The sequence below is a fragment of the Arvicanthis niloticus genome, chromosome 27, assembly GCF_011762505.2.
Source record: "Arvicanthis niloticus isolate mArvNil1 chromosome 27, mArvNil1.pat.X, whole genome shotgun sequence".
Taxonomy (NCBI): Eukaryota; Metazoa; Chordata; class Mammalia; order Rodentia; family Muridae; genus Arvicanthis; species Arvicanthis niloticus.
The window spans coordinates 1,107,019-1,133,614 of NC_133435.1; the positions used below are offsets into that span (position 1 = coordinate 1,107,019).

The 26,596-nt window shown below is 37.4% G+C and overlaps 1 protein-coding gene across 9 annotated transcripts in view; it reads left to right on the forward strand.

Annotated features, from left to right (window-relative positions):
- Muc16 (mucin 16, cell surface associated) overlaps window positions 1-26,596 on the forward strand; it is a 191,066-nt gene that overhangs the window by 158,393 nt on the left and 6,077 nt on the right. For all 9 annotated transcript variants that reach the window (XM_076925982.1, XM_076925989.1, XM_076925983.1 and 6 more), the window contains 17 exons: window positions 76-248; window positions 1,474-1,509; window positions 3,970-4,035; window positions 5,300-5,421; window positions 5,520-5,578; window positions 5,719-5,891; window positions 8,079-8,114; window positions 9,230-9,295; window positions 10,771-10,889; window positions 10,971-11,029; window positions 11,165-11,337; window positions 12,078-12,113; window positions 14,833-14,966; window positions 15,986-16,053; window positions 17,027-17,175; window positions 18,607-18,770; window positions 19,086-19,153. In XM_076925982.1, coding sequence (XP_076782097.1) covers window positions 76-248; window positions 1,474-1,509; window positions 3,970-4,035; window positions 5,300-5,421; window positions 5,520-5,578; window positions 5,719-5,891; window positions 8,079-8,114; window positions 9,230-9,295; window positions 10,771-10,889; window positions 10,971-11,029; window positions 11,165-11,337; window positions 12,078-12,113; window positions 14,833-14,966; window positions 15,986-16,053; window positions 17,027-17,175; window positions 18,607-18,770; window positions 19,086-19,153 — 1,701 coding nt within the window. The remainder of the gene's footprint in view (window positions 1-75; window positions 249-1,473; window positions 1,510-3,969; window positions 4,036-5,299; window positions 5,422-5,519; window positions 5,579-5,718; window positions 5,892-8,078; window positions 8,115-9,229; window positions 9,296-10,770; window positions 10,890-10,970; window positions 11,030-11,164; window positions 11,338-12,077; window positions 12,114-14,832; window positions 14,967-15,985; window positions 16,054-17,026; window positions 17,176-18,606; window positions 18,771-19,085; window positions 19,154-26,596) is intronic.

Sequence of the window (26,596 nt, forward strand, 5' to 3'; positions counted from 1 at the left end):
TCTGCTTGTTCCTTCCCCATTCTAGTTCTTATTTAAATTGCAACCTTTCTAAAGTCTATAGTCCTCTCACTTTAGGCCTGAAAAAAATGGAACAGCTACTGTTGTAGAAGCCATCTGCACCTACTACCATGATGCTGCAAATCCTGGGATTGACAGCCAGGAACTGTACTCAGAGCTAAGCCATCTTACCTATGGAATCACCCAGTTAGGCAACTATACACTTGACAAAGAAAGTCTACATGTCAATGGTGAGCATGATCTATGGGATGTCCCTGTGGGATCCTTTATTTTTTTCTACATCTATCAATATTATAGATAGTACTATCTAGACCAATTGACTATTGTCTTAGCACCTTGTTTCAAGAATTCAAGAAGACCAATAATAGCCTGGTCAGGAGGTAAGTGTGTATGGCTATATTGTATACAAGGTCAGCAAAAAGAAGGATATGAATACATTTGCTGAGCTTCCTTTCTACTTATTTTTGAATATAGGAATATATCCTAATGTTTATGATACCCACATTTATTTACACTTGGTTTTTGCACCCTAACTAACCATATATATAAACTTGCTTGCAGATATATCCAGATTATTATCAGTTTCCTTGATGACTCTAGGTCCTGTCAATTGGCAAGTCACTTTAACAATAATACCCCCATGCAGTGGGCAAAGAGATATTATACATTACTCTGAATTTTAAAAAAAGCAAAGGACAGAGCTGAAAAAGAAATTGCATATTCCTACACCAAGTTTCCACTGACCATTGCTTAATTAATTTATTTACTTTATATTTCAATCACACCTTGCCCTATTTCTTCTCCTCCCAATTCCTCCCTGTTACCTCACTTCTCTCACCATACTTTCTTCCTTTCATGTTAGAAAAGGTAAGGACACCCATAGATATCTATTCATTGCTGATTTTATATTCAATCTGTCTCACTTGCAAGGATTTGTGTACAATTTCCACTCTTATTTTATATTCAACATTTACATAAGTCATACATTATGCTTGATGCAAAAAAAAAAAAACTTTTCATCTGTACTTTTTCCAAATGTGAACTGCAGTGGATGCACAAACATTTTCATTTTTTACCTTGTCTGTCTGTACTGTATACTCCAAATTAAAATGAAATACTACACAAAATAAAGCCTTAATAAGTGTCTTCTGGGTGAATATGTAATGGTAGAATAATAGTGAAATGACAGTGTATATTAATGCATATTATTTTGTGAGTGAGGAATGAACATATGTTTTGAAACAACTTATTAGGAACATGGTAGAGATAGGAAAAGAGATGAGTATAGTTGAAACACTAGAAAAGTCTTCTCCAGGATGATTTAAGTTGGATCTTATATGATGAATAAATGTTCAATGATATATAGAAGGGTAGTGTGATGCTATAAGGACCACCAAAGTAAGCTGTATCACATCTTTCACATCACCTTCCTCTTACATGTCTTTTATTTTCTAGGTTATAATGAACCTTATTCAGAAGAACCTGCTACAGGTATGTACCAATTTAACCCAACCTGGGGCCATACTTTTCTCCTTATTTCTAAATGAAAATTGTCCAAACACAAATCAATCTCTTCATAGAGGCCAAAGTCTCAATAGAAGCCACTAGTCTCTTTTTGAAACTGAAGCTCTCATGTTAGATTTCTGAAATTTCCAAACTCTTATTGGTTGGGTAACTATATTTGTGAAAGCATGCCCTACATAATTATTGAGCTTAGTTTAGATGACAGTTGTGTAATTCATGTCTCCTAAAACAAAATACCAACATCAGGGGCTATATTATCAAGCTACAAATTCTAATGACTATTTAAATGTTTTGACTAAAATTGCCTTCTCTCTCTTATTTTTTTCTAATTTGTGTTAGTTTTTTGAGAGTTTTATACAGTGAATTTGTGTTGCCATTGCACCGCTGGATGTTTTACAATGCTAGTCATTGTTGTAGCTCACAGGGTTAACAGTTGAGTAAGATTAACAGTTGAGTTATCCAAAAAGGATGAAGCTTTCAGCAGAGCACCAGATTTAGTTCTCTATGTGCTATGACTTAAATGTGTGTCATCTTAAGCAGTATGGGTCTAACCAACAAGTTTTAGAGAGTAACCAAAATGTTCATAATAGCCAGTAATATTTGGAAGAGTACGAAACATCATTTGCTGACAATTCCAAAAAGAATAATCTACCCCTGGTGCTGAGATTTTATTTACTATCATGTTGTATCTGTTGGGGCATTGTCATTTCATTATAGAGTAACTATATTTAGACACTTTACATGTGTATATGTACATGTTTTAGGAAATTTTTATAGTATTGGAGTTCTATCTGAATTTTTTGGAATACTTTTAGTGTTAAATATCCCTCCCTTTAATTCTCTTCTACATGTCATCCTAACTCTTTCCCCATTTCACACTTTCTGTTTCATTATTCCCTTTCAATATTTAATACCACCATATCCTATCAAATAAAAAAATCTACAAATTCAAGGATAACATTCACAAATAATTAAAAAATATATGCTGTTCATCTATCTGGCTCCAGATTACTTCATTAAAATAATTATTTCCAGCTTTATCGATTTACTTGCACATTTTTTAACTATATAATTTTTATTTAAATTTTTACTTAATATTGTGAGAATTCTTTATTTAGAGCCATGCCACAATTTTTAACTGGGTTTTCATGGTGGTTTTATTTTTTGTTTTTGTATATTACTAACCCTCTGTCAGATATGTAGCTGATAAAGACTTTTGCCATTCTGTAGGCTACATCCTTGCTCAAACGGTGTTATCTTTTTCATAAAGAAGCTTCAGATTTGTGCAGACCTGCTTATTGTTAGTCTTTAAGACTATGTTATCCAGGTTCTGTTTTGAAACTTTTGCTTATACCAGTCAGCTCAAATGTATTCCCCATTTTCTCTTCAATTAAATCAGGGTACCAGAGTTTATGTAAAGGTTAATTAATAATTTAGAGTTGAGTTTTGGGTATCAGTGGACTATTCATCATCAACCATTCCAGTTTTTAGTTTTCTATTTTTCTAGCTATTCCTTCTTTTATTCCTACCGCATTTCTATTCATCCACCCATCTATCCATCAATTCTCCTGTCCATTCTTTAGTATTTCCTTTGTTTATTCTGTTTCTACTTCCTTTATTCATGATTTTATTCATTCATTCATACACCATTCATTGGTATACCCATATCGCTATATGTAAGCCTATTTCTTATGTCTGCTTGCCTGCCTATAATTCATGTTTTTTGTCTTTGTTTATTGTGGATTCACATGCCAATCCATTCATGTATCCATGCATACATTGCCAAACTATACACCTATCCATCTATTCAATACTTTCATCTATGAATTCATATAACTATGCTATAATCTCCCCATTGAATCATGAACACAGAGACATACATATGCACACAAACAAACACAAATATGAATACAAACAAACACACATGAATACACATACACAAACACACACACTCTTGTTTATCCATCAAGTTCATTCACTTAAGTTATTCTTTTCTCCTTTCTTGTATATTTTCAAGTTTTCTTTTAATTCTTCTTAAATTCTATTTTGGGCCTCCTTTTATATATATTCTTCCTTGCATTCATCCATTTATCCTTTCTATTTTCTATCTTCCTAGTCCATCTGTGTTCTTTGCTCATTCTTTCTGCTGATCACTAATCTCTACATTTGCATTAATTTTATTCATAGACTTTCTCACACCTCCCCTCACACAATCACTCTTCAGTCTTGTTTATAGTTTCCCTATAAATGATGTTTCTGCCTTTGACCAATAGTTTCTCTCACTATGGACAGTCCTGGTTATATGTAGAAAGGGGAAGGCTTTCTGAGAAAAAAAAATCCTCCCTGAAATGAATCTTTCGGAATGAGTAGGAGCAATCACAGATAAATGGAGTATGAAACATTCAACAATGGCAATCCTTTCCACAGCTCCTGAGCCAGCCACTACTGTACAACCTTCTCCATCTACATCTTTCCTGGCAGAACCTACCAAAGGTACTTCAGGATCCCACTGCTACCTTTGATTAGATCCCCTGTTTCACACTTCCACCATCTGACTTTCAGATAGAGCTAGAAAACCAGGCCGTGAAATCCTAGTCTCAGGGTCATCTTTGTATACACAAAGATCAAACAATTCAATCAGATACTTGCCTATATGTAGCCAATAGGCTTGTGAAACAAATAGACTACTACAATACTTTGAATGTTTATGGGGGTAATAACAGGCATATAATATAATGTAGAAAGGGGAAGGCTTTCTGAGGAAAATTCCTCTGAAACTGATTCTCTGAGGATGAGTGTGAGTGATACAAATAAATGAGACTTGATGTATTCCTGGAAATGAAGATTTCAATATGAGGGCTCAGTAACCACCAACAATATAATGAATGGAAAGAATAGGGAGGAATTTTATTTAAATGAATCATAATGCTCAACTCCCAGTACAATCTCTATATATCCCACTCAGCATTTACTGGGTCATAGTGGTAGGCTCAGGATACATGAATAAATGAAACTGGAAGTCAACAGAAGAGATTTTGAATACTGTTTTAGTTTGTGTTTTATTGCTGTGATAAACCTAGTCTAAAGCAACATGTGGAAATATATACTTAAGGAAAACTAAGTCGGAACTCAGGGCAGAAACCTAGAGAGAAGACCAAAAGCAGGTCATGGGAGAAGACTGCTTACTGCCTTGTTTACAGGCTCATATTGGCTGTGTTTATTGCACAACCTGAACCCACATGCTTAGTGTCTTCTATATCAAATAGCAATTAAGAAAATACCCCATATATATGCCCACAAACCGATCTGATGGAAGCAATTTTTCAACTCTTCTTCCCAAGTATGACTACAACCAATACTAACCACAAGTGCCACATCCTTAAGTTATACTTGACACTGAAAGTACATATAGAACTGTTAATAATAATGTACCATAAACCATCATATGAGAGTTTTAATTTCAGAAAGACTTTCCTAGTACTCAGCATAGAGAACATCTTTAGACAATAAGTCTACAGGAAAAACATTCTAGTAATAAGAAGATAAGACCTAAGCTGTAGTGGAAAAGAGAGAATTATTGTGAAGAAGATTCACAAAAGGGTGTCTGTGTGGTTTGGAGTTATGAAGTTGTGTAGGTGCTGACCTGATTGGATGCTTTGGGATGTGGTAAGACTGGAAGAGAAAATAAGAAAATGAGAATAGGATTTTACTCTTGTATACAAATAATCACTTCTTCCTACATCTCTTCTTCCCACAGATGTAGGGAGCCATATGAAGATTCTTACAATCAATTTCACCATATCGAACCTTCCATATTCATCAAATATGAGCAATGGTTCAGCTATGTTCGGCTCAACTGAGAGTATTATGCAGCACCTGGTGAGAAACTTATACCAGGAGCCTAAGGGCTATAAATCTCATATGACCCCTTTATCCAATACCTGTTTTTTCTTTTTCTCCTCCTTTTGTCTACACAGCTTGTTCACTTGTTCCAGAATAGTTCCCTCAATTCAAGTTGCAGACTGGATTCCCTTAGGTGAGTTCATCTTCTGCCCATTTACTAGGAATTATTGTTGATTATTGTTACTATTTTTATTCCTTCTCCTCCCTTCTAGTTTTTCTAGTTCTCATCTACATTATAACTTTTCTAAAGTCTCTAGACTCCTCTCTTTCTAGGTCTAGGAAGAATGGTACAGCCACGGGTGTGGATGTCATCTGCACCTACCACCATGACCCTGCACATCCTGAGATGGACATCCAAGGGCTGTACTTAGAGATTAACAATCTAACTCGTGGAATCACCCAGCTGGGCAACTACTTACTAGACAAGGATAGTCTATATATCAATGGTAAGTATGCTCTGTGGTTTGTTGTAGGATGTCCTCAGGCATTCTTTATGTTCATATACTTTCTTGTATATGCAAATCTCCCTGAGCTTCAGATGAGATAGTACAAATATCCTCTTTGTGCCTGATCACTCAGTTAGTCTCAGTACATGGAGTCTGAATATTTTTGTCTGAACTATTTCTTAATACAAAGAAAGTCATGTATGATCACAGCTGAAAATATTTTAATACAAAGAAAAGCTTGTATGATCAAGGCTTAATATGGAAGTTTTATTTCATGTCTTATATGGCATATGAAAACCTCCTTTTAGCAACAACAAAGTTCCCTATTGTGTTTATGATCCTCCAACCATAGGTATCCTTATGAGGTTTGAAGTACCTGAATTAAAACAAGCCCAAAACCATTCTGAAATCAGTTGGTTACCCATAACAGTCATGTCATAACTTCACTAGTAAGCACATCTTACCTGGTCACTTGGTATTACAATATACAAGGTCCAATGATAGTTATTGTTACAATAATTTTTCCTTTTTATTGATTATTTTATTTATTTACATTTCAAGTGTTATCCCCTTTCCCAGTTTTCCCTCTGCAAACCCTCTATCCCATTCTCCTTCCTCTTGCTTCTATGAGGGTGCTCCCTCAACTACCCACACACTCCCGCCTCACCACCCTAGCATTTCCCTACACTGAGGCATTGAGCCTTCATAGGACCAAGGGCCTCCTCTCCCATTGATGCCAGATATGGCCATCCTCTGCTACATATGCAGCTCCCTCCATGTGTACTCTTTCGTTGGTGATTGAGTCCCTGGGAACTCTGAAGTGTCTAGTTGGTTGATATTATTGGTCTTCCTATGGGGTTACAAAGCTCTTCAGCTCCTTTATTCCTTCCCCTAGCTTCTCCATTGGGATCTCCGCACTCAGTTCATTAGTTGGCTGCAAGCATCCACAACTGTATTGGTCAGGATCTGGCAGAGCCTCTCAGGAGACAGCTGTATTAGGCTCCTGTCAGCAAGCACTTCTTGGCATCAGCAATAGTATCTGGGTTTGGTGGTTGCATATGGGATGGATTCCCAAGTGGGGCAGTCTCTGGATGGCCTTTCCTTCAGTCTCTGCTACACTCTCTGTCCTTGTATTGTCTTTAGACAGGAACAATTCTGGGTTAAATTTTCTGAAATGTGTGGGTGGCCCCATCCCTTAACTAGGGATCCTGCCTAACCTCTGGATATGGTCTCTACAGTCTCTCTCTCTCTTTTGTTGGGTATTTCAGCTAATGTCATCCCTCATGGGTCCTGGGAGCCTCTTGCTTCCCTGGCATCTGAGACTTTCTGGTGGCTACCCACAGTCACCCATCCCCCATTGCTACACGTGTCGATTCAATTTCCTGACACTCTGTAATTAATTAGTTTTTTTTCCTCTCCCAGGAACCTGCATATCATCTTCACCCGTCAGCAGTGAATGGGCTTCCAGTTTAATTCTAAATTTCTCTGTCCTGTATTCCAAATTGTTTGATTTCTCATCTTTTTTATATTATCCTCATTTTAACAATAAGAACTAAAGACAGAGAAAAGAGAATTCCCAGCAAGTTTATTTCTAATCAGTTTTGATGATTTGAGTTTTGATGAATTTTCATTCAGTCACTATAGTTTGAAAATCACAGAATATCTTTCATAAAGGACATACTTATATGCTTCATTATGTTATCTGCTCAGTAGTAGCAAGCATCTAAGCCAAATATTAAGGTTGGCCCTAAAGGCAAATAAATTACATATGCACTTTGTCCCACTGTAAACTATAGTGAGGTACAGACTTGTTTTAGCATTTTGTTATTCAAATGGAAATGGAGTAACCACATATAGAAAATACTCAATAAACATCAATTAGATGAGTATATGGGGGAGAGTAGAAGGGAAGATGATAGGGTACATGAAAATGGAGAGTGAGATCACTAGATCTTAGGAGAGCCTCTTGTTAAGAAGGTGCTCTAGAGGTGGTAAGAAAATGTTGGATCTGACTGGAATAGCAATAAATTCTTCTTCATGATAACATTTATGTAAGATCTTAGAACAGGATTAGATGTTGAATAAGCATATGCAAAGTCAAGCATCCAAATTTGTCCCACACATACCAAGGCATGATGTATGGAACGATGTTGCTTTTTCTCCTTATGAGTGCCTTTTGTGTTATAGGTTATAATGAACATGGTGTAGAAGAGCATTATACAGGTATGTATCAATTTGCCCTATCTAGGTGTTGGTCCATACATTTCTCTTCATATCTAAAAGAAACTTGCATAAGTACAAGCCAATCTCTTGAGTAGACCAAGGGCTAGTGGAAGAAAATTCGCTGTCCTTGGCTTCTTCTTGGAATTTCATGCCAAGTGTTAGATTCCTGATTTTTCTTCACTTCTCTTGGGTTGAAGGAAGATGTTTATACAAAGTTTGTCTATAGAATTATGGGTTTAAGTTCAGATAAAAACTGTAGTTTATGTTTTCGAATACAAATAATTGTCCCCTAGTAGGACAACCCTAACCAACCAACCATACACTGTCAATTTGTCCATCTATCTACAAATCTGTCTTCTGTCTGTATGCTTACTTGGAATTATTTCTTCCTGTTTTTTTCTTCATCTGTATATATGTCCACCCATTCATCCATTTACCTATCATCTTATCCATCATCTATACACCTACTCATATATACACTCCCTAACCCATGTGTCTAACCATCTGTCTATAAATCTGTCAGTATATCCATCTGCCAACATTTTATGTCCAGTTACCTTTTAGGATTTGTGACACTCAACCTTCCTCATTTTCTGTATATAGTCTTCCATCAATTGATTCATCCATATACCCATATATCCACCCACATCCATCCTCTTTTCATTCATCTCACACACCCACAGAGACACAGACACTGACACACACACACACACACACATTTATCCATATGCCCATCTAGCATCATATTCATATATTTACCTATATTTACCTATTCTTCCTTAGATCTTATTTCCCTTCTGTCACTCTTTACTTTTATTCTTGAATTTGTTTTGATTATCCATTTGTCTATCATCCTTCTACTCATTCATTTCTCTCTTCTACATTTTTTCACCTCCCATTCATCTAGCCCATTTGCTTATTGTCTTTTGCTATCTATTGTCACTATCTTGAATGAATTTCATTCACAGACTTGTTCCCCCTTAGTTCAGACCATCACACTTTCCTTTAATCTTATGTATGATCCACCTGGGAATTGTTTTCATGGCTGGAGCACTGATGGAAGCTTCTCCAATTATTTGAAATATCTATCCATCTTGATGATAATCTTTCCTCAGCTCCAGAGTCACCTACCACCATTCTGCCTTCTCCATCAACATTTGTGCAGGAAGAACACACAATGGGTATGTTGTAGCTCTTTTTCTTATCCTAGATGAGATTTCTATTCCATATCTTCACTACCTAACTGCCACATAACAGATAAAAGCAAAGATGTGAATATACTAGGTTCAAGTCCATTATAATAATAAAATAAGTCTAGCAACTTAATCAGCTGAATCCCATCATGCAATCACCAGACTCTGAGCTAACAGTTACAATATGGTGAAGAATTTTAGTAGGAGAAGAGTCACATAACACAATATAAAGATGGAATGACTTTCTGGAGAAAGTTCCACCTGAACTGAGTCTCTCAAGGTGAGTAGAAGTGACCCAAATAAATAAGTCATGGAATCTTTTCTAGGAGTATTCTATCAATGAGGGTTCAGTGGCCCACAGCGACAAAATGTGTTGGTAGAATTGAGAAACTGAAGTCAAAAAGCTGAGCTCTTAGTATAGCTGATGTATGTCTCATTTAGGACTCACAGGGGCATGCTGGGAGTTGTGGAATAAGTAAGTAACTAATGATAAAAAGTCACTAGAGAACAGATTGAAAAGAGATTTGAATGCCAAACAAGATTCACTTGGGACTGGGGAGACTGCTCAGTAGTTAACTTGCTTGCTTTCCTTACAAACATGAGGAACAGAGTTAACATCCCAACATGGTAGCCTATGTGTAATCCCAGAACTTGGAAAGAAAAGAAAGAGAGCCCTTGTCAAAGCTGACAATCTTGTCCAGTCAATAATGTAAACTCTAGTTTCAATAAGATACCTTGCCTCAATATATAAAGTTGAGAAAAATCAAGGAAGACATTTGGTGTCAATCCCTTGCCACCCACATTTGTACATATGTTAAACACACACACACACACACACACACACACACACACACACACACACATCTAAAACAAAAGCACAGTAAAATAAACTTAAATTTGATATTGCAAATTCAAAAGTCATGAGTAATCTTAGAGTCCAAGAAGTCTTAGTGAGATTTCTATTCTATGGGCTAGAGAGATGGCTCAGAGGTTAAGAGCACTGACTGCTCTTCCAGAGGTTCTGAGTTCAATTCCCAGCAACCACATGGTGGCTCACAACCATCTGTAATGAGATCTGATGCCCTCTTCTGAAGACAGCTATAGTGTACTCATATAAATAAAATAAATAAATAAATAAATAAATAAATAAATAAATAGAGATTTCTATTCTATAAAGATTTTTCTACTGGTATGCATAGATAACATCTTTTAGAAAAAACATCCACTAAGTATCTTTAGCATGGTGTTAGCGTGGGAAAGAGAAGATAATTCTTAGATGTGATGGTGAAGCACAGAGAATACATGTGATGTGGAGTGACGTGGAGATGAGGAGCTGTCCATGTTCTTCCTTGGATGGGTACATTGTAAGTGGTCATGGATTGGGAAAGAAGATGACTTGATGGGTGCAAAGGTTCAGAATAATCCCAGGTAAACTATAACTGTGGCTACTTTTCTTCCTGTAGCCATAGGGCATTTGAAGACTTTCACACTCAATTTCACCATCTCCAACCTTCCATACTCAGCAGACATGAGTACAGGCTCAGCCACATTCAATTCCACTGAGAGGATCCTGCAGCACCTGGTAAGATGCTCATACACATAACTCCCAGTTTGATAAGACCTATCCCCTCTTCCATAACCTCTTCTCTTCCTTTTGTTCCAGATTAGACCCTTGATCCAGAATGAATCCCTCTACTCAGATTGCAGACTGGCTTCACTCAGGTAATTTGACTTTTTGTCCATTTTTCAGGAAGGGCACTCCCTTATTGTGACTTTTTTTTTTTTTTGTCCTCCTTCTTTGGAACATTTATCTATTTAGAATCTCTCTATAATGTTTATATATCCCTTTCTCTGCAGGCCTAAGAGGAATGGAACAGCCACTAGGGTGAATGCTATCTGCTCCTATCATCCTAACCCTGAACATCCTGAGCTTGACACTCAGGAGCTGTATACAAAGCTGACACAGTTGACCCAAGGAATCACCCAGCTTGGCAGCTACACGTTGGACCAGAATAGTCTCTATGTCAATGGTTAGTGTGGTCTGTGATTTGCTGTGGAGTGTTTCCAAGCATCCTTTAATTTTCTTCTATACCTGCCAAAGTTACTGGTGGTGTCTGTCTGATCATAGTGTATCTAGATCCTGGGGTGTTTTTTTTTTCAAAGAATTGAAAGGAACACAAAAATAATTAAGTAGCAGTTAGGTAGCAGGAGTTTTAATTCAAAAGCAAAGCAAAATATTCAGACCAGATAAACTTCTAGAAAGTAGTAAGCTGAAGTTAGATTGGCTCAAGAGCCTTGATTGACTGTCTCAAGGCTCCTTTCTGCAGGTCCTTGAGGAAGATGAATTGTTTGCTAGGGGTGGTTTGCAGCTGGTTTCCTGTTTTGAGTATTATATGTAGGCCACATAAAACTTTGCTCACTGTGACTGTACTTTCTAATGGTGTATTTCATTTTAATCATACTTATGTACATTCATGTATAGGTATAAGGTAGTAAATAGGGCATTTTCTCTGAAAGTACACCCAGATATCAAAAACCAGTCTTGTCTGGATTGGTACACCACCTCTAGTTCATAGATATATTTGTCCACAAATGGGAATTAACAGGTGGTGCCTCGCAAGATAGTGAAAAATTATGATGGTGTGATGGTGGAGTAACGTATTGCTTCATCTTGAAAGGAATGTGTTTATAGCTTGATACAGGTGTTTTCCCAGGTTGGTAAACTATTCTCAATAATACCTCACCAATACCTCTCCTCCCTATGTCACAGGTTACACTCACCAGACTGCAGAAACTACTTCTAGTGGTGAGTGACCCAATACCAAACCTCCTTCCACTACATTCAAGGAAAAATAACAACAGTCTCTGCCCATATCTCCAACCATCCTGGAGGAAATGCACTAGAAACATAAGCTGGGGTATGGCTGCAGTAAAACAAGCTGTGAATCGCATCCACTTTATTGGAAGGAATTAGAGAAATCATCAATAAATGTCAATTGTATAGCTAGAGATTATTTTATGCACTTTTAGTCCTTAATATTTGGAAAGATGGGACAGGAAGATTACTTGAACCAATATGTTTGAGGTCATCTTGAGAAATAGCAAGGCATGATATTATAATATGTTGTTTCCATGGGTGGATAGAAAATGAGTGTACAACAAAAATGTTTTATGTAAGGATGACAGGCCTCTTCCTTAATGACTAAGAAAACCATCATCAACAGTGATTGGTTGTCCGGAACCTGCATTGCATTTATTTCATAACCTTATTGTATTTTTTTTCTCTATAAATCAAAGTTAACCCATATGTTGGTTGTAAAATAATGGCCTCTATTGTATAGACTAAGAGCCACCATCAACAATTATCAGGTTTCCTGAACCTCCATTTGCAATGAATATTTCATAACCTTATTCTATTTCTTTTCTCTGTAAAACAATGTTTCTTTGTAAACAATGGTGTAGAATAATACCCCTCCCTAAACTGTCACAAGGAACACAGATAAATAGCAAAAAAATTGTTGACAAAACTAAAGTTATCAATTTTAAAGTTGATTATTTCTTTGCTTTTACCCTTCTGCCTATTGATATTTAAGTGAAAAATGACATTGTATGGAGCTAAAATGATCACAATGGTTGTTTGGTATATGCATAGCTTGTGAAATGACTTACCACAATCAAGTTAGTTAACACACACATCCCTGCAAATAGTTATTAAAAGGCAGAGACAGAAATAACAGGAAGAACCTTTAAAATCCCTTCTTAGAACTGGGTCCAGTAAATAATACTTATACTCCCAGTACTCAAGATCCTGAAGCAGGAAGATCGTCATTCGGACAAGACCAGAATGGACTACATAGTATTCTCCAGGCCAATCAAGAAGACATGTGAAACTTTGTCTCAATAAAACCAAACCAAACATCCTCTATCAAAAAGTTTAAGTAATAAGAAACTTAAGTTTAAGTTTATTGATAAGAAAGGGGAAAGAGAAAATAGGAAAAGTGAGGGAGATAAAAAACTAAAAATAAACATGATCATGCATACTTGTGCATGTATGGAAATGCCTGACTGAAACCATTTTCTTTGTACAATTTACAATTAAATATATAATTTACAATTAAAATATCAATTATCCATACACATTAACTAGACCCATCATGCTTCACAATAATCTTCAGAACTTTACCTTCTAACAAAACCTTTGTATATTTAATAGTCTTTATAATGTAATTTCAAGTGGCCCATGAAAACAAAATATGTTGCTAGCATGTTCTAAGGAGAACTTGTTTCTATTCGTTTTTACATTGGGCACTAAATATATCTAGCTCCCTGGTTATCATTTATTTATAGTAAAAATAAAACATCCTTTAAAATCCTTTTTTCCTTTTTGAAGTTTACAGTTCAATGTCATTATCTGCAGTTACCCTCAGTGTAGCAATGCCAGAATTTCTTGTGCCCATATAGCTGAAACTGAAGACCAGTATCAATCTTTCTCCACCTTTTGCCCTTGCCAAAGCCTCTAGTCAACTTCTGTCTTCGTTTTCTTCTCTTGTCCCAAACCTCTAGTCATCCCCTGTCTATTCTCAACTTCTATTAAATCATGTCTAGTCTGCAACTATTTATGAGCAATGTCCTTAAGTTGGCACAAATGAGAAATTATTCTCATTCTGTGGCATTATCCATTCATCAACTGATGGGCACTTTAATGGAGAAACCACACCTTTTGATCATCAGCTCCCATCTTACACACACACGCAAATATTCATTTTCTTTGTTTGATTTTTTTTTCCTAATCAGAATTGTTTTGGAAATTGTATGTAATTATTTTACAAAATAATTATCCTACTTATAAATAAGGTCATATGCTATGGGTATTTCTCTCTAATTTATACATAATATAATAGCATTCAAGCTTATTCATGATAAAGTTTAATTCAACATCCAAGGTCTGACACAAATGCTTTTGGGGAAAAGATAGTAGACTCTTCCACATGGAGTTTCTTTATGTTAATAAATATCACTTGAGCAGCAGTGTATTGTAGGAGCTCAAGGAGATGGGAGATAAGAAGGGATTCCTCAAAGAGAATCTAATATGGTAGAAGTGTACTTAATACCGTGACAAGACATTGGTCAAGATGGGTGTGTATACTTTCATCAAGATCCATTGTGTTGGCCTCTTGAAACATAAATGGGAGTTTTCTGGGCAAAGAAGGTAGAAGCACATTCCACAAAATAAAACCTGGATATGCAAAAAAAGAAATGTCTGAGTAATATGAACATTATCCATTCATCAGTTGATGGACACTTTAATCAACAAACCATGCCTTTTGATCATCAGCTCCTATCTTACACACATTTTGTAAAAGTCTAGTTTCCCTCTACTTTGGAATAATGTTGCATTTGTGAGCTCTGACTATTCTTAGCATACATGCCCACTTTAGGTTCATTCTCATAGCAGGCAGAGGTTTTCTAGGAGACTCCAGTCCTATACAAAGAACTAAGAATCTTTTCTTCCTCTGTTACTGTAGGCTACCATGTACCTCTGAATGTAACCATACAGGGCAAGTACCGGCTAAACTTCTGCATCATCAACTGGAATCTTAACAGCACAGACCCAACATCTTCAGAATATATCACCCTAGAAAGGGACATTGAAGACAAGGTGAAATCACTTTCTAAACTATTTTTCCCTTCCCTGTATACCCCTATCATTACTCCATCTGACTTATAACTCCAACATATTCATTTCAACTTGTTGACTTCGATGATGTGTTCCTACTTCTCTAGTGTTTTCAAAGGTTCAGTGTAGGTATGTGGTCTGTTTACCAGGAAGATAAACTGAGGCTCATAGAGGAGCATTGGGAGGCTGTGGAGATGACTCACAGGGTAAAATACTTGTTGGGCAAACCTAATCTCCTGGGTTTTATCCCTAGAACACATCTAAGGGTGAAAGGAAAGAAGTCCATAAGGTTGGACTCTGACATCCAGATATGTAGCACAGCATGACTGAACCCCACATCATACACACAAGATAATAATAAATAAAAATTTTAAAGGGATCTTATGTTAGCTTTCTGTGTTATAAAAAAAAATGCCTGAAATAAACGGCTTACCAAAGGAAAGTTTTGTTCTGACTGATTGCTAAGCTCAGCCATTTCTATTTCCTTGGGCCTGAAGTGAGGCATGAGACATAAGACATAAGAAATGAGACATGAGATATGAGATATGAGACATGACAATGGCTGGAGTGTGTGTAAGGCAGAGCTACTCTCACATGAAGAATGTGGGACAAGAGCCTGTCTTTCAACAATACACCTCAATGAATTATCTTCACCAAGTAGACATCTTCCTTTACAGTTTCCACTACTTCCCAATAGTTCATTTAATTATACCCCCTCAATGGATCAGTTGATCAAAAGGTCCAATCATTATTATCTAATCACATCCTGTAACCTCGATATTGCTGCAGTAGAGGTTGGGCCTTCAACACATGAGCCTTCCCCAAAAGACATTTTAGATCCAAACTATACCAGCTATGTGATATCTCAGGGATACAGTAGGTTAAGGCAAAGTAAGCATTTGAAGTATGTCCCCAGTCTCATACACATCCCATTCTTTATGGTGATCTTTTCACCCCCATGGTATTTCTCTCTAACTAATCCTCTTTACCCTTTCTTCTAGGTCACCACACTCTACACAGGCAGCCAGTTAAAAGAAGTATTTCTGTCTTGCCTAGTCACCAACATGACGTAAGTTCTAATAGTTGGAAACTGACTGATCAGCCTCAATAAATTTAACAATAGGATAGATTTGGGAGAAGCCTTTTTGACACAGAATTCAAAGTAAACATAACTATATTTGTCTCAGACCAGCCTCCCTATTGAATACTGTCATACATGATCATCTCACTTAATTCTCTCGTAGGTCTCTATGAGTTGGGTACAATGGTAATTTGACAGAATCTGAGCCTCAGATAAATAAATTTCCTTAGGACTTCCAACATGAGATTTAAACCCTGGTCTTAGGGAAAAAAACAAAGATATCTATGCTTGAGAAGTGTTGGGTCATCCAACAGGACTTGCAACGCCAAAGCTCAGTGCCTTTGGTATTCCTTTATTTGTATGTGTGTAGTATATATGAGTGGCGTATTCACTAGTGTGTAGGCGCACAGCATTGACAAAGGCCATCAAAGATTAGATAGCATGCTATATCATTCTCTACCTTATTCCCTTGAAACAAGGCATCTCACAGAACCTGAAGTTAGACTTGCAGCATAAGCAACACAGAAATCTTCCTGTTTGGTCTGGGTAATGCTGAGGTTATGGGATTGTGATCAGCATGTCCAGACTTTTTATGTGGTCTGAACTCAGTTTCTTATGCTTGTGACATAAGTTTTGCTATGCAGTGAATCATCTCTATAGCCCCACCTCCAAAATTTAACATGGAAATAATTATTAAAAAAAACAAATTCCACCAGAAAGATGAAAGCCACTTTTTAAGGATCTTAATACATATCAAGTGTTTAAGATATGTTTTTATTACTATTGTAATTGTCTGCGCTTATTTCCTAGAAAAAATATTTCCTAGAAATAGTACCTGAAGTTTTGAAGTATTCGGGTTAACCCTAATCCCTATTCATAGATATTTGAGTCTTTAAAAGTAGCAGCTTGAAGCACTGTTAGTTTTCACTGTTATCTGAATCCTTGTGGTCTCTGTTCCTAGGTCTGGCTCCACAGTGGTCACTATTGAGGCATTGTTCTCCTCTTATCTGGATCCCAACCTTGTGAAGCAAGTCTTCTTGAATAAGACACTGAATGCCTCCTCCTACTGGCTGGGTGCCACCTATCAGTTGACAGATCTTCGTGTGATAGGTAAAAATGGTAGTGCTAGTTTCATAAGTGGAAGCCATAGGGTCAATGAGGTGAAAGCAAAGGGCGGCTAGGTATTAATGAAATACAAGTATAAAAGAGGCTTTCTGGAGGCTCATGTTAGTGGTTCCTGCTTATGATTCATACAAAAGAAAAAAAGAGAATATGAAGCAAATACACCTAAGTAATTTATTTTATTTTGTAGATAAACTTTGTGTGAATGCGGTATACATGGGATGGATGGAGATGTTGACATTAGGTGTCTTTCTATATTGTGTTCCTCCTTAGTTTTTGACACTTTATCTGGGCTCACAATTCAAACATATCAGCGAGCCAGTAAGATTCAACAATTCTACTGTGTCCTTTTACCCCAGTGCTAGGATTGCATGTGCCTGCTGCACCTAGCTTATTTAATATAACATTTTTATTAATGTTTTGAAAACTTCATTCATGCACACAATATATTTTGATCATATTCACCCCTACTCCACCTCAACTTCGTACATATCCACCCTCATCTTCTACCCCTCCCAATTTAACAATTTTTTTTTCATAACCCAACAAGACCAATTTGTGATGCTCATATAGTCATGGATGTGGATATATACCCACAGGAATATGGTAGATCACACTCTTACCAAAAAATAAGGGGAAGGGGGACTCTCCCTCCTTTAACTTCCAGGCTCTTCAACTAGGAATGGAAGCCTGTGAGCCCTTCTCCTATCCTTGCTTGAATGTTTACAGGATTGGTCCTATACAGGTCTTGTGAAGACAACCACAGCTGCTGTCAGTTCTTAAGTACAGCAGTATTATTATGTCTAGAAGATGCTGCTCTGTTTTAGTCCTTGCTGACCTCTAGTTCTTACAGTCTTTCCACCCCTTCTTTCATAATGGTCCCTAAGCCTTGCAGCCTTGCAAGGTCAGTGTGTGTGTGTGTGTGTGTGTGTGTGTGTGTGTGTGTGTGTGTGACATAGATGTTCCATATGTGGCTGAACACTCCAGAGAAATGTATTCTGTTTACTTTGATCAGTTGTGAATTTCATTAAGTACTGTCACTGTCTACTGTGGAAAAAAGCTTCTCTAGTAAGGTATGAAAGTTGCATTAAGTTGTAGGTAGGGAGATATGAATTTAGAAAGCAGTATGGTGCTATACAAGCTTAGAAGAATAATAGCTGTAGTAGTTGTAGGTCATTATTCCCGGATTTTTATGTGGATGTCAGAGATTCAAACTGAGGTCTTCATGTTTGCACAGTAAGAACATATTGACTGAGTCATCTCCTTAGTGCCTACATGTACAATAAGATGAGTTGCCTTTGTGTCCATATGAATAATGAATGTCTGACTGATTGTTGACAAGTAGCTGATATGGAAGTTTTCTCTCTCTCTCTCTCTCTCTCTCTCTCTCTCTCTCTCTCTCTCTCTCTCTCTCTCTAGACATGAAGACATCAATTCTTCTGCCAGCAGAAATACCAACAACCAGTTCTAGTTCTCAGCATTTCAACCTCAATTTCACCATTACCAATCTACCCTATTCCCAAGACATAGCCCAGCCAGGCACCACCAAACACCAGCAAAACAAAAGAAGTATTGAATATGCGGTGAGAATGGTGTAGCTTGTCCACTTCACTCCGGGCAGAAACTGACTATGAACTCTGGGTCAGTGGGCAATTTTTTAAAAATTAAAGTCACTAAAGACACATTTTTATTCCCAGTTATAAACTGAGAGCACATAAGGACTCAATAGCCAGCAAGGGGTGTAACAGCTATGTCATTCCCTGGAATAAGACATCCTATGCTTGGACTTTCATAAGTCAATGAAATCATAGATTGGGAAGTATACTCAGTGGCTATCAAATTTCTCTGACAATGGGCCAGCAGGTTCTGACATAGGAAACATTGTTCTGTTTTTTCAGCTCAACCAGCTTTTCAGAAACAGCAGCATCAAGAGTTACTTTTCTGACTGTCAAGTTTTAACCTTCAGGTAAGTGTCAATTCAGGATCAAATGACCCTGAGGACATTTTGGCCTCAGCTTCATTATGATACTAAGTATAACCTAGAATTTCTGGTCCCCCTACCTCTACCTTTGGTGTAGAGTGGTGGGATTAGAGTCATCCATCATCAAATCTGGGAAATTACCAATGTGTAGACTCTCTTTACAGTAAAAATGCAGCCAGGGGGAACAATCCTGGGACAACATTCCCCTCTGCTGGCCTTATCAAGGATAGCAGCCACAATGTGGGTTTGAAAGGAGATGGCACAATAGGTAAAATGATTCCCTTGCAAGCCTGGAGACCTGTAGAATCAACATAAAAACCTGGCATGGATTCATGAATCTGTTACCCTGGAGCTGTGCTTGAGGAGAGAAACTAAAGTGATTTGTTGTTCACAGTTTCTTGATTCCTATTTTAGAGAAGTCAACCTGAAAGATATGACAGTTGCCTAAAAGCTAGCTTTTTCTTAAACCAGGAAGTTCAACTAGCTTAAACAAATAGCTGAGTTTATGAAGAAGACCACCTGATATGATGGTGAATGGTAGGAGGGGCCAAAGAATCCAGAGTATAGAACTACAGCAAATATATACATATACTAAACTTAGCAATATTCAAACAAGCTAGATTATTTTTTATTTGACTAACCTGGATTTAAACATAAAATAGTTGATTTGTGAACAAGAGGAATAAATAGTGAAGAACCACCACACAGAGCCAGGCATGGAGGCATGCCATGTAATCCCTGTACTCTTTTTTTTTTTTTTTTTCAGGAGAAAACTACTAAACTATGGTTTTAATTTGTGGGTTTAGACTATTAACAAAATAACTTTTTAAATAACTGAAAAGGGAACCTGGGAAGCAGTTTATTAGACTTTGAAAGAAAAACAATGGTGTAGGCAATGTATAAATCCTGAGATCTGCCAAGAGGAAGAAGAGGAGAGAAAGAAAAATGTAAGCTTTTTGAGTCAAGTTATGCTTTTACAGGTCTACACGCTTTGTAGAAAGTGTGTGTGTACAACAGGCCTTAAAGGAAGTCTTTAGAGTAAAAGTAAGAAGGCTCAGACTGCCAGGCAAAGCATGCTTAGAACTTTGTCTGGCATGTAAAGAATACTTAGAAAAGAAAAAGGAAGTTTTTAAAATTAGAACCAAGAACAGCAGACAGTGGGGATCTGTAAGCAATTTCATCAAAACAGGAACTTCTAGTGAGTAAAAATGCATTACTTTATTAAGAGGATAATTATTCTTATTTCCTTGGCATTTCTTCAGATCCTGACTAGGTGATTGACAGGCCAGGTTGGATAAACTCTTAAAGAAGGAGATGGTGTTGTATAATGTTCTTATATTTGATGAAGATCAGAATGCATGGCTTCACTCAAGCTCAGGGATAGAACTCAGAAATCATTCTTTTATCCAGAGAGCAAAAACTTTACCATGAAGGACTCCAAAAAAACCATAATATTGCCTCCTTTTTATATAAATTTTATTTATTTATTTTGATTTTTTATTTTACTTAATCTTACTTTTTACACTCCAGATTTTATTTCCCTTACTGTCCACTCTCTGATTGTTTTACATCCCATACCTCCTCCCACCCCACCCCTGTCCCCACAAGGATGTACTTCCCCAAACCCCCAACCCTACCAGACATCCCTACTCCCTGGGGCCTCCAGTCTCTTGAGGTTTAAGTGCATCTTTTCTCACCAAACCCAGACTCAGCAGTCCTCTGCTGTCTATGTGTTAGGAACCTCATATCAGCTGGTGTATGCTGCCTGGTTGGTGGTTCAGTGTCTGAGAGATATCAGGGGTCTAGGTTAATTGAGACTGCTGGTCCTCCTACAAGTTTGCCCTCCTCTTCAGCTTCTTCCAGCTTTTCCTTAATTCAGCCACAAGGGTTAGCAGCTTCTGTCCATTGGTTGGATGTAAATATCTGCATCTGACTCTTTGAGCTGCTTGTTGGGTCTTTCAGAGGACAGTCATGATATGCTCCTTTTTGTAAGCACTCCATAGCCTCAATAATAGTGCCAACGCTGGGGCCTCCCTTGAGGCAGCTCCCACTTTGGGACTGTTACTGGACCTCCTTTTCCTCAGGCTCTACTCCATTTTTGTCCCTGCAGTTCTTTCAGACAGAAACAATTATGGGTCAGAGGTTTTGACTGTGGGATGTCAATCCCATCCCTCACTTGATGCCCTGTCTTTCTGCTGGAGGTGGGCTCTACAAGTTCCCTCTCCCCACAGTAGGGCATTTGTCTAAGGTCCCTGCCTTTTAGTTCTGAGAGTTTCTCACCTCCTAAGTCTCTGGTACCTTCTGGAGGGTCCCCCCCCCCCAACCTCCTACCTCCTGAGGTTGCCTGTTTCCATTCTTTCTGCTGGCCCTCAGGGCTTCAGTCCTTTTCCCCAACCCAATACCTGATCATGTTCTTCTCTTCCCCTCCTTGTCACCTTTCCTACCCAGGTTCCTTCTTCCCACACCCCTCCTGTGATTGCTTTCTTCTCCCTCCCAAGTGGAATTAAGGCATCCTCACATGGGCCCTTCACCTTGTTAACCTTTTTGATTTCTGTGGACTGGATCTTTGGTATTCTGTACTTTTGGGGGTGGCTAATATTCACTTATTAGTGAGTACATACCATGCAAGTCCTTTTAGGTCTGAGTTACCTCACTCAGGATGACATTTTCTAGTTCTATCCATTTGCTTGCAAAACTCAGGATGTCCTCATTCTTAATAACTGAGTAGTATTTCATTGGTTAATGAACCACATTTTCTGTATCCATTCTTCTGTTGTGGGACATCTGGGTTGTTTCCAGTTTCTGACTATCACAAACAAGGCCATTATGAACATAGTGGAACATGTGCTCCTGTGGCATGGTGGGGCATCTTTTAGGTATATGCCCAAGAGTGGTATAGCTGTATCTTCAGGTAGATCTACTTCCAATTTTCTGAGGAATCTCCAAATTGATTTCCAGAGTGGTTGTACCAGTTTGCAATCCCACCAGCAACGGAGGAGTGTTCCTCTTTCTTCACATCCTTGCCAACATGTGCTACAACCTAAGGTTTTGATCTTAGCCATACTGATTAGTATAAGGTGGAATCTCGGGGTCACTTTGATTTGCATTTCCCTGATCACTAAGGACTTTGAACATTTCTTTAAGTGTATCTCAGCCATTTAAGATTTCTCTGTTGTGAGTTTAGTTCTATACACCATTTTTATTGGTTTTTTTTGTTGTTGTTTGGATGGTTAGCTTCTTGAGTTTTTATATATATTTTTATATATTTGGGATATTAGCCCTCTATTGGATGTGGAGTTAGTGAAGATTTTTTCCCAATCTGTAGGATGCTGATTTGTCCTATTGACTGTGTTCTTTGCCTCACAGAAGCTTTCCAGTTTCGTGAGGTCCCATTTATCAATTCTTGATTTTAGAGCATGAGCTATCGGAATTCTGTTTAGGAAATTTCCCCTCAGTGCCAATGAGTCCAAGGCTGTTTCCCACTTTCTTTTTAGATTAGTGTATCTGGTTCTAGATTGAGGTTCTTGATCCACTTGGACTTGAGCTTTGTGCAAAGTGACAAATATAGATCTATTTTCATTTTTCTACATACAGACTGCCAGGTAGACCAGCACCATTTATTGAAGATGCTTTCTTTTTACACTGGATGGTATTAGCTCCTTTGTCAAAGACCAAGTGACCATAGCTGTGTGGGTTCATTTCCGGGTCTTCAATTTTAATCCACTGATCAATGTGCCTGTCTTTCTACCAATACCATGCAGTATTTATCACTGTTGCTCTGTAGTATAGCTTGAGGTCAGGGATGGCAATTCCCCCAGCAGTTCTTTTATTGTTAAGAATTGCTTTCACTAATCTGGGTTTTTTACCTTTCCAGATGAATTTGAGAATCACTCTTTCCATGTCTTTGATGATTTGTGTTGAGATTTTGATGGTGATTGCATTGAATCTGTAAATTACCTTTGGTAGAATGGTCATTTTTACTAGGTTAATTCTGCCAATCCATGAGCAGGGGAGATCTCTCCAATTTTTGAGATCCTCAGTGTCTTCCTTGAAAGTATTCAAGTTATTGTCATACGGATCTTTCACTTGTTTGGCTACAGTTACCCCAAGATATTCTACATTACTTTTGGCTATTGTGAAGGGAGTTGTTTCCCTACTTTCTTTCTCAGGCTGTTTATCATTTGTATAATATAGGCCTTGAATTCCTGATCTTTCCAGTACTTTTAACATGAAGGAGTATTGTAATTTGTCAAATACTTTTTCTACATCTAAGGAGAAGATCATGTAATTTTTTTTCCTTTGAGTTTGTTTATATAGTGGATTATGTTAATGGATTTGGGTATATTTAGCCAACCTTGCACCCCTGGGATGAAGCCTACTTGATTATGGTGAATGATGGTTTTAATGTGTTCTTGAATTCAGTTTGCAAGAATTTTGTTGAGTATTTTTGCATCAAAATTTATAAGCAAGATTGATCTGAAGTTTTCCTTTTTTATTGTGTCTTGTGTGGTTTAGGTTTTAGGTGTCAGCGTAATTATGGATCATAGGATGAATTAGATATTGTTCCTTCTGTTTCTATTTTACAGATGATTTGAGGAATATTGATATTAGATCTTCTTTGAAGGTCTGGTAGAATGTTTCACTAAAGCCATCTGGCCCTGGACTTTTTTTAGTTCAGAGGTTTCTAATGACTTCTATTTCCTTAGGGGATATGGACCTGTTTAGATAGTTTACATGCTCTTGATTTAACTGTGGTATGTGGTATCTGTCTAAAAAACCTTCCATTTCATTTAGATTTTTCAGTTTTATTGAATATAGTCTTTTGTAATGTTTTGATAATTATGTGGCAAAAGAATTTTTTCTGGACTTCCTATAGAACTCTTGTACATTTAATGTCCCTTTTTTCTTTAGGTTAGGGGAGTTTTCTTCTATGATTTTTGTGGAAAACATTTTCAGGTCCTTTGAGCTAGGAATCCTCATTCCCTCTATTTACAATTATTTTTAGATTTGGCCTTTTCATTGTGTCCTGGATTTCCTGGATGTTTGGGGTTAGGAGATTTATATTTTGAATTTTCTTTGACAGTTGTGTCCATCTCTTTTTTGGTACCTTCTACACCTGAGATTCTCTCTTCTGTCTCCTGTATTCTGTTGGTGATGCTTACATCTGTAATTCCTGACATTTTTTCTAGGTTTTCCATTTATAGAGTTGCCTGCATTTGTGTTTTTTTTATTGCTTTCACTTCCACTTTTAGGTCTTGGACCCTTTTATTCAATTCCTTCACCTGTTTGGTTGTGCTTTCCTGTATTTGTTTGTTTTGGGTTTTTTTTTTGTTTTTAAACTTTTTATTGGATATTTTATTTACATTTCAGATGCTATCCCCTTTCCCCATTTCTCCTCCCTAGAAAACCACTATCCCATCCCCCCCTTCTCCTTTTTGCTTTCATACAATTTTTTTAATGTTAATCAAAGGCTTTATAAGTTTGGTAATGCTCAATAACAAGATGGCCATACAATCAGAAGTTTAACCCAATACCCAACCTAGATATATCAACTATCTTTGGCTGGCGGAGACACACAAACATCCACTTCCATGTTCTCTCTCTCTCTCTCTCTCTCTCTCTCTCTCTCTCTCTCTCTCTCTCTCTCTCTGCCTCTCATCACCTAGTTCCTCCTCTTCTCCTCCTCTCCTTACTCCTCCTCTTCCTCTCCTTACTCCTCCCACCTTAGCTCCTCCTACATATCACCCTTTCTGTTAAAATAAAACTTTTCTCTTAAAATACAATTAGAGCATAACTATACCAATCTGTGTCAGTAAATTACAAGATAGAGCTAATACCCAGTCCATCATTTTGTTGACTAAACAGAACCTCTGTCATCTCTCCTAACTAAAAGACTTAGTTCTGAACCTGGCTTTTTATCTTGACTTTAGAATGAATGTCAGCTGAAAACCATCCTCTCAAATCTTTTCTCTCTGAGTCAATAGCCGGAATTGGCTATGAGACTATAAGTCTTCAACTCTGTCAGAAATCCAGAATGACTGAGTTAACTGAAATTATGGGAAGCACAAAACATAGTTTCTAAAACTTAGCCAAATTATAAAGACCGCTGAACACCTGGGCAGTCCCTATACTACAAAACGTTGGAGCATCAAATCTTAAGCCTTCTGGCCCAGGATCATCTGACAAACCTAGTGATGCAGAATTATTAAGGGCTGATTACTCTGTCTTGGCAGATATAATCAGTCAACTATTCTGCAAGTGGGTTATTTTCTGGACAAAGATTTGTCTGTAGATGAAAAGAGGCAATTTTTGCCTAGTGGCTGTCTCATCACAACTGGAATAACTCCAAAGATGCTCAATTTCTTCTTAGAATCCAATACAGGAAGCTGTCAAGAGCAGACAGGTCTCTAATCAAAATGAACATTAATACAAAAATGTTTGTAACATCAATTCTGTGGACTTCTGACATTTTGAAAACCAACTATCCATGTAAGGCAATCTGGACTATTGTCTGCTAACTCCTCTGAGCTATTTCTAAATAAAATATAGAAAACACCCTAACAATAAACTCCAAGCCATGAATTTGCTATAGGCCCTTAAGTCACAGGCTAACCATCTCAAATCAGTTAGAAAAGTTAAAGAAGACTGGGTCTAAGCCTTGTATTCCTAAATGTGTATTTCTAAATATATATCATGTATTTGTTTAAGTGATTTGTCTCATCTTTAACAGCTTCTACTTGTTTACCTGTGTTTTCCTATATTTCCTTCATTTATATTCTCCTTAAAGGACTCTATTGCCTCCATGATATAGGATTTTATGCCCGTTTCCTGATTTTCAAGTGTATTGGTGTATTCAGGACTTGCTGTGGTGGGAGAACTTTTAGTTCCCTCTTTCATAATGGTTCCTAAGCGTAGAAGAAACACATGAGATATAGATATCCAATTTGTAGCTAAGTTCTCTACAGAGACTTACTGTACTTTGAACAGTTGTGAATTTCTGTGTCAACTGCCAATCTACTTCTCAAAGAAACATTTCTGATGAGGTCTGAGAACCCCAGTAATCTAGGAAAAGAAAGATACCTAAATTTATATGGCAGGTTTTTAACTATGTTCATTTGAAAAAAAATAATTGTAGTGGGACTCACTCTTGAGTGATATGAGCTCTACAACTTTGGGTTCTTGACCAGTTTTTCAACATCAGGTAGAGCAAGCAGGTGTTAAATCTAGTTGCATAGCAACTGGTTACCCCCATACCATTTGTCCTATTATTGAACCCTTAAAAAAACTCTTTCCAGACTGGTCATACTTATAGCTCCCAGCAGTCACAACTAAATAAGACTGCTACTGATTTCTCCTACCCCAGCCACCCCCTTCCAGAAGCCTGCATAATACCTTCTAGTATTATGAAAGATAGCCATTAAAGCAGAA